Genomic DNA, 9359 nt, shown 5'->3' with positions numbered 1-9359 from the left:
TTGTGTACTGCTGGTAGGTGAAATGTGCTAGCTGAAATTAACTGAGCAGACTTCCTTGGAAATGAGCTAACCAGATTGAAAATACTGTGTCAAATTAAATTGATATAAGAGTAAGAATTGAGACGTAAATTTAGAACACCAAGATATGTAGCAAAATAAAAAACATGTACTTTGTTTCCTCAATCCCTTTCAGATACAAAAGATTCTCATCAGCCCAACATATAAAAGCATGATTTTACACAGATATGGCCACAGATATTATCTGTGCTCACTGTACCAACTCTTCAAGTTTCCCTTCCCTCTGGACGAACTACATACCATGCTGATACCTAAACCCCTTTCACAAACAGCACTTCAGGTGGCTGCTCTCCTGTCTTGACCCGGGCATTGGCTGGAGGCATCTGTCCTGGTATCATCATGGTATCTCAGGAGATACTTCACTTCTCAGTTGTCAGGGACCCCCTGTCAGAGGAGTTGAGGCCAGCTGGGTCCTAGACCACCAAAGAATTGGTAGCTAAATGCTGAGAATGGCCCTCCAGTGCTAAATGCTGAGAATGGCCCACCAGTGCTGTTACTCCTACAGCAACTACAAATGAACGTCCTGCTCTGTCAACCCAGATCACAGCTTAAACTCGGAGACTGCTAGCCTGACCTCCACAAACTTACCCTAAATCATTAATTTAAAAAGCCATTAAAAAAAAAAATTATATATATATATATATATATATGCTGGGGGAATTGATGACTTGCATGACCTGGGGTCACAGCTTTGGGAAAGCCAGACTGAAGACCCCTTCCAGACAACAGAATGATTATATGAGTCCAGTGGGTACTTCTACAACCTAAGCCAGCCTCTTCCTATCACACCCGAAGAAGACTGAATAAGAGGCAATCAATGTGCAGAATTTCTTGTCTTATCTGTTTTCCACATCTAATGTTACCCTACATAAGATTTGCTCATGGAGTGCGTTCTCACTTAGGAGAATGACTATAAAAGAAACTGAGTTATAAGGTTTGCAATCTAAACTCTAACTCCAGTCTAGATAACATGACTCTCAACTGAACAGTAGCACACTGTCTAATTGACAGGCCAGTTTGCTTAATGTAATAGTAATTTCAGTTTTGTAGGAGCAATGGGAACACTGCAAGGCTAATGAAGATAAAATGGTTTCACTACTACTCACAATATTCAGAGCAAATTTAGCTTCTGCTCTCATAATGATGCTGTCTTTAGTCTGTGTTAGATGGTAACATGTGCTTGTGAAACCACCAAAATGGGATATTTTTTTAAAAACCCTGTTGTCATGAAAAACCTGCTCAAAGCATTTAGTAACTTCAAAGCTGTGGGAGAAAACGTGATACGTACATTTTCTATGAGTTATTGCAGTCCTAATCACTCAAAAAAATGTCTGAGTCAGATGACCTATTTAATAAAAAAATACATTTCTCTTGACGAAACAATCTATTATTCATGCAGTGTAAACTGTATATTTATTACCTGTGAGGACGCTCTGAATAAGATCTTCTGTCTTTGCAGGTGCTTTCACCGAACCTAGAGGTAAAGAAGCTGACTGATTCCAATTCTTTTAAAGCAACAGCCATTATTATGCTGCTTAATTACATATTTGAAACATGGCAGGTGACATGAGACATATGCTTACACAGGCATCTATTAATTCTTTGAGAAAACACACCTCTTGAGTCAAAAAGTAGCAACATGGAAAAGACCACCAGTCCTATGAACTAACATGAAAAGGTAATATTCTGAAAACCCATCTGAGCTTTGTTGCCTGGCTTATGAGGAGGATGTTACTGAACTCACTGACACTGCTCCTATGAGTAATTCAAGTGGTATTAGGCTGATGGTTAGTATAACTGCCCTATATTATGACAACAGTGCAAAATTTCTGTACACAAGATGAATCAAGCTCTTTGGAAGTCAGTTAGACCAAGCCTATGAAGACTGCAGTTGTAAAATCACAAATAATGTGATTTAAAAAGTGGATCATTATAGGAGATATATTAATACAGAATACATTAAGTATCTAAGACTTTATTTTGTGCATGCAATATGTATCTTCATGTATAAATTAGGCATATTTGTAAAAACAATTTACAGAGACTCCTGCACTTCCGACAACAACCAAAAAACCCAACTCCACAAAATTCCTTGCTTGTAATAAACTCAGTTCTACCACAAAAACAACTCTTAAAATGAAGATATTTCTATATTTAAAGACAACTGCCCTACCAGCATACTAAAGCAGCAGGAAAATTTATTCCTATTTTATAAAACCAAAACACACACATGCAAAAAAACCCTTGTGGTCTTTAAACACAACCCATGTGAAAAATTATCCAGACTTATTTTGAGAAGAAACGGTATCTTTTGTTTTGCTTTGTTTTTTACCTGGTGCTGGTTGGCTGTGGACAACCTGAGTTGCTGGTTTCGGTGTAAGAGAGGCAGTGCAATTTAGTCCATTTTCTGCTGGTGTTGGCCTAGGTTCACTGTTAGCTTCAGATGGTGCATCTCCATGGTCAATCTGAAAATACATAATGATTTACACTACTCTTCCCAGATAACAGACTTTAAACTATTTATTTACAGGTCCAGGTTAGCCTCTTTTCAATTGTAAAATTGAATGTTATCTATAAATTATTCTAGAAGAAAGCAGGAAAAAGGTATCCTTAAGAGCTATGGTAATCCAGGTGGTTTATTTGTGCAGGATAAATTTCCAGAAGAAATAGAGCACGTATTATTCTGAAAAAAAAGTATTTGTATTTTAAGTGGACATAACTCATCAGGGACGTTTTCCAATTCAGTATATATTAGCTGCACCAGATGTGAAATCTGTATTTTATTGAAAAACACTGTTCTCTGCCATAAACCCCTTCTAGAAATAATGTAGAAGCGGGCACGAAAATGCTACTCAAATCACTGCTGTGAACAAATAGCGCACACAAAAATTACTTCCAAATTTCATAGATACACACAGCACTATTATTTTTCGCTGCTCCTACAGAACAGAGACATACTTCTGATTCCCAAGATCTTACATTCTTGTAATCACACTCCAAGGATAATACGTAAACAGTACCTCCATCCTGCTGCATAAATAGATCTGTGATATCCAAATATTTAAGCATTTTCCACAATCTTTTTCTTTCTCTCCAGTCTGTTAAAGGCACAGGCTGACAGCATATGTTGTAGTATGCAGTGAACATCTCATAATTTTCCTTGCCACCATCAGGTTTTATGCAAACATCCAGCACTCAGCAAACAGAAGGTGATTCAAGGCAATTTTTATTTTGAAATGGCCAAGCCCCCTTCCTGCTCTCCCCGCGAGGGGCCAGTTGCCATGGTATTTCAGGGTAGTTTTTGATTTTTTCCTTCAGCTGCTTCCATTTCACTCTTTGATGATAATCACATTGCATGCAGAGGCAGGATACCACAGTTGTTGTTTTTTTCCCCTTGATTACTCCACACTTGCAAAATATCAGCCTCCACTGCATCAGTAGAGGCAAAATACATTTTGGTCTAAACTGCTCTGTGCTGCTCTTGCTGTTTATTTCCTTCATTTGGGCCCTGACAACGTACTGGATATTGCAAAAGGATTTCTGTCTCAATAGCCTATTTGTACCAAAATTATAGGAGAGAGATACTGTAGTCAGAAGCATGATGCAATTGAAAACCAATGCCAGCAACTTCATTTATATCAAGCAAGAATGACTGCAATAAAATAATGAAAAACATGATCTAGCCAACATTTATGGCAGTAGAACAATGTGACTGGCAAAAGCTGTAGCTGTGACAAAAACAGACATAGTTATTCTTTCAATTCTCCTGAAAATATCCCACTCATGAGATGCAATTTATCAGCTCAATAAAAACAATGTTTGCTAGATAGATCACCAAAATTTAATAGAAATAAAGCTAGAATTCCTACTTCTAGCTTGTTTGTGGCCCAAAAGTCACTGCATGGGAAAGTAGACATTATCTTATTTTTTTAGGACTAGGTTTGTATGTGGTCCGAAATGCTGCATCGCAGCTAGTTGAGAAGCTATTAATATAGCCTGTCAGTTTTGGACATAAACCAGTTGTTTTCAGAAACTGAAGCAGAAATGTGAGACAAGAACAGGAAGTGAATAAAAAGTAATTTTCACTGCATCAAGCAATCTAATCTCATTAAAAATCACTTTCTCTTTTCACAATTCATCACACAGCATGCTAAAGTAAACATGATTTTCCCTCAGTGGAGAATATTTTGCACTTTTAAAAAACATGATGTAATCCAGCCTTATAATTTATAGTTTTAACAGTCATAGAAAATGGTTTATATTCTACATGTTGTTATGTCTTTTGCAAGACACTGTTTACTAAGTAGACAGTTACATAGGCTGACAGGTACATAAGGTACGTATCTATATGGTCTATTATTATTTCGACAGAGAAAAGGACCTGAAATGTATTGGGGTTGGAAGATCTCTGAGCTGCACTGAGACAAGGTGCTCGGTTCTTAAGTCTGTCTGTCCCTGTTCTCATTGGCAAACTATAAGCAAGGTCTCCCTATAAGAAGTGTCAGAAGAACTTGTATTTCAATTACTCTAACTTGGTGTGATCATTCTAATTTGCAAAGCTATGCCTGAATTTACATTTTAAAATAGTGGTATCAGATAATGTCAAGTGCAGCTGCTCTCCTAGAGATGTGTTTTTTTTTACTTTCCCTATCAAAATAATTTTATTTAACCAAAGAAGCCAACTGGATTGATCACACGGATTTGGTTTATATCCAGGTGTGCAAAACAATAGTTTCCATTTTAACACTATTTTTTTAATGGGTAGAAACAACAGGTCACACGCTCTGCTGCTTCCATGTCAGACACATTAACGCGCCAGCATGGGCTCTCAACTCCCTGCCTGGAATTAACATTCAGCCCCAGGGACACTACACCAAGGCACAGCCAAAATGCATTTTTCTCTGGGTTGCATTTCCTAGACCCCTGCACACTTCTGCTCCTGGGGATGAAAACATACAAACTATTTGCATCTATTCAATCTACTTGAGGCTGGGATTAATTCATCCCAATGAACTCCCAGCTGCAAATTTCTATGGCTTATTCGTCCTGTCTGTAGAGGATACCAGGTAGGGGAAGAGAAGGCAACCTCCACTACCTGTGTGCTTATAGACTTACTATGCACTCAGTTAAGTATGGTTGAAGGTGCAAAGCCCACACTGCAATTATGACAGCATTTCTATGCTGCAAAAATAGCTGTCCTAAGGCCAGGCTGGAAAGCAAGAACTGACCAGAGCTAAAGGTAGGAATTCACATGACACTCATGATGGGAACATTGCAAATAAATACAGAAAAGATAGTGTAAATTTTGTCAGTTCTTCAGCGATCTTTGTTTATGTTATTGCACTGATAATTAATGGGCAGTATAGTTGGAAGCCTAAAGAAAAGCTAATATATTTGTTCATGACAATTCACTATTAGGTAGCTTATTTGACTACTATTTTGCAAGAAGCCTGGGGAACTTCTCACAGAGATGCAGTTTAAACTTCTAGGAAGGAAAATGCTGTGTTTTTCAATAACAGCTGGAAGAATGAAGCTCAGATAAATAAATTTGTAGGGGGAGGGGGGGAAAGGGGTGTGGGGAAGTAGAATCTGTGCTAAAAAACAGAACAGCATTACACATAGACATTTATAGAGTTTAAATTTGAAACTTTACAGAAGAAAATTGAATCCAGGTGCACTTCTGTGTACATTTCTGGCAACCATACTTGGAGTTATTAACCTATGTTGCCAGTGAACATACATGATTTTTGTAGACCAATGTAAGGAAACAAAACAGTCAACCCTGCCAACTGATGAAGAAAATTTTATCATCACATTATAGGACCAGGAATTCACAATTTTCAGGTATAACCCAGCTGCCAAATATCTTACCTAGAATGGTTGTTTATAAATAGAAGGTAACAATTATGTATTTCAGTTGCTACTTCAAGCAGCAGTTTTGTACCTGTCCCTTGCTATTGCATCTAACGGAATGTAGAGAAGTAATTGTGCCCTTGTACTTGGCACTGGTGAGGCCACACCTCAAGTGCTGTGTGCAGCTCTGGGCCCTTCACTACAAGAAGGACATTGAGGGGCTGAAGTGTGTCCAGAGGAGCTGCCAAGCTGGTGAAGGGTCTAGAGAGCACGTCATATGAGGAGAGGCTGAGGGAACTAGGGATGTTTAGCCTGGAGAGGAGGAGGCTGAGGGGAGACCTCATCACCCTCTACAACTACGTGAAAGGAGGTTGTAGGGAGGTGGGTGTTGGCCTCCTCTCCCAAGTAAATAATGACAGGACCAGAGGAAATGGCCTGAAGTTGCAGCAGGGGAGGTTCAGATTGCATATGAGGAAGAATTTCTGTATGGAATGAAAGAATGATCAGGCACTGGAACAGCCTGCCCAGGGACGTGGTGGAGTCACCATCCTTGGAGGCATTCAAGAAACGTGTAGATGTGGCACTTCAGGCCCTGCCCTAGTGGCCCTGCTCTAGTGGCCAAGGTTGTGGCATTTTTTGTGGGTGTTTTTTTGTGGAATGTATATGGTTGTTTGTGTTTGTCTGCTTTTTTGTGTGTTTGGTTTTTGTGTGTTGATGGTTGGACTTGGTGATCTCAGAGGTCCTTTCCAACCACAATGATTCTGTTATTTTGTGTATATATTTTTAGCAAACACACCAGTACAATCATTACAGTTTTCTTTAAAAAATATTTCTCTGCTATACAAAACTAGTTCCTTTATCCTATGAACTTTCTCACTCCTTGACATACAGCAGTACTACCTGAGCACCACTATTCATCTTTTCTTCTTCCCATTTCCTTTGGAAGATACTATGTGACAGAATTTTTCTAACTGACAAATAAGTCTGTACAGACCAGGAGAATCTGTACTTTTTCAAAAGTAAAAATGATCTCTAAGGTATTTAAAGGATTTTGTTAAAAAAAGACTTTGCTATTAAAATAGATTCTCATGTGTAGAGCGTCCTAGATAAATGTCTAAGATACCATTGAGCATTCCACAGTGTCCTCATTCAGCCGAACTTGTGACACGGCACAAAGAGTAAATTGTTGGCCACTAAATTGTAATGACTTTCACTCATCTGGTCTGCTTTGGGAATGTATTCTTGGTTACAAAATCTAGTTCAGTGAGGCTTTGCACATCTGAGAATTGAAGAAGACGGGCACCAGAGCTGAGGGCAGTTTAGGATTATAAACCATTTCTCCATCTTCACTAGAGACCTGTACTGAGTCCCTTTTGATTCACTTGACGTATCTAACATCTGACACAAGCTATCTTTAAAATACAAGGTTGATACTTTTAAACACTGCTGGAAGACATCCCAGTGACAATGTCTGGAACAGAAAGACTGAGCACTTGAATGTACATAGAGTTTAACTGAAATAAAAGCTAAACTGCCAGTCCTCTCAGGTAGGCTAAAAACAGTATCTGCATTTGTATGCACAACACCTCCAATTACACAGAAAAACAGGTTTTAGAGGTTAGTCCTTAGGTAATCACATATATCCAAAAAGATACCTAACAACTGAAAATGTGGCTCCCACAGCTTTGCACTAAGCTAGAATAGGCTTGAACATTTATGTACTCTGTGGTCTCTTCCCTCTTCATCTCTCTAAGATCTATGAAGGGCTGGATCAGTTGACCTCCAGAGGCCCCTTTCCATCTACATTATTGTATGAATACACTGGATCTCTTTAGCACACGTTTGCTCACAGACAATGTATAGAGACATCATAGCCTGAGATACACCAGTGTTTCTGAATAGAATAAGCTCTCCAGAAACACATCTTGAAATTCTGGAAAATTTGTAGTATTTTCAGGAAAACCTACTGGCACAGAGTTGTCCTTTTTTTGATTTTTTAAAATTTTTTTTAGTAAGAGTATTTCAGCATCACACTGGAAAACAACAGGCAAGATTTAATTTGCTACATAACAAAGATGCAAATCAGCATATACACCTCATAGTTTTTATTCAGCTTTTCATGTCTCTTTACCTTGGAACAGTAACTTGCCACATGCACAACATGTTGCCTTCAGTGAAATCACAGATGCAGGCACAATGTTTCTCAGCTGTAACATACCACAGTTTTATCTAGGTGAGCTGTTTCGCAGGGACCTCAATGTTTTTCTTCCCAAGCAAAGTAGGTACTTTTAAATGCTATAACACAGCTTGCAGAGACTCTCAAACCTCTCTTACCTCTTTCTTTACCTCCTCCTCATCTTCCAGAGTCAATGCAGCCAGTTGCTTGGCTCTCTGCTCCATCAAGTTTACATATCTGATTGGATTGGATAAGGCCTCAATCACATCTAGAAATAACACAAATACTTCAGTTTCAAAACCCTTATGTTCCAGTGCTCCTCAGGTTTTAAGAAAGAGACTTAATTTTTCATACAGATCTGTTCCTGATATGTACTCCTGCAATTTGAAAAACAACAGTGGAGGGGAGTATACCATTATGCCCAAATACTCTTAAGAGGAATCGTCTTTGAGTTTGTGCTTGGATCTCATGGACGTGCATTTTCTGCAGTGTTTTATGATGGATTTTCAAAGCTTACTGCACCAGCCAGCTACGATCCTGCTTCACATGAGGCACAGCGAAGCATTAGAGAAAATCCTTTTTAAAAAAAAAATCAAAATAGCTATACAGAATACTGTTTTTCACTGGACATGCACAGTATGGTCTTAAAAACTGATTCTAGTCTGGAGCTGATGCCAAAATACACTGCTCTGCATTAAGCATGGCATTTTCCTCCACTTAGGAAACAATTACATACTATTGTGTGCCATAAGCAAAATTTCCTTTGTGCTTCAATGGCAAATGCCTAGAGTATTTCCTCCTTTAGAGTCATACAACGGCTGGTGAAAATAAAAGAGTTGCCCTAATCCTGAACCTCAGGCGGGCTGCTGTTAATTACAACACCTTTTATGAGTGACGAGACATAACGATCCACCAGATGCAGAAGTTTGTTCATAGAACTGTTATCCCAATACATCTACACCACATTAATTTTGCATTACAATTAACCTTTATATTTCCCAGTTGGAAAATGTCACAGGATTACCTGCATAAGTATCAGGTACATAGTCTTTGACCTCTATGTACACAAAGAGAGCTGGCAGTGTCAAAGGCTGATTCCTCTCATTCCTCAAACAGATGTAGTGATAGCCTGCAAAATAAGAGACACCCAGTTCAAAGCATAAACTCTTCCACAGGTATTTTCAATGCAATTGTATTATCATTTGTTATTTATAGTGTGGCTCCAACTGAACAAGCAACCCCAGGGACTTCT

The 9359-nt window shown here is 38.7% G+C and overlaps 1 protein-coding gene across 1 annotated transcript in view; it reads right to left on the bottom strand.

Moving 5' to 3' along the window:
• Positions 1–9359, bottom strand: part of PLCB1 (phospholipase C, beta 1 (phosphoinositide-specific)) — a 457703-nt gene that overhangs the window by 71780 nt on the left and 376564 nt on the right. Inside the window, exons 22-25 of the mRNA XM_010007158.1 lie at positions 9132–9236; positions 8266–8375; positions 2411–2543; positions 1499–1552 (exon numbers count right to left, since the gene is read on the bottom strand). Of these exons, the coding sequence (XP_010005460.1) occupies positions 1499–1552; positions 2411–2543; positions 8266–8375; positions 9132–9236 (402 nt within the window). The remainder of the gene's footprint in view (positions 1–1498; positions 1553–2410; positions 2544–8265; positions 8376–9131; positions 9237–9359) is intronic.

The sequence above is a fragment of the Chaetura pelagica genome, unplaced genomic scaffold (assembly GCF_000747805.2).
Source record: "Chaetura pelagica isolate M959 unplaced genomic scaffold, ChaPel_1.0 scaffold111, whole genome shotgun sequence".
In the NCBI taxonomy this organism is placed as follows: domain Eukaryota; kingdom Metazoa; phylum Chordata; class Aves; order Apodiformes; family Apodidae; genus Chaetura; species Chaetura pelagica.
The sequence above is the reverse complement of the archived record's forward strand: the minus strand, read 5'-3'. Positions and strand labels throughout refer to the sequence as shown.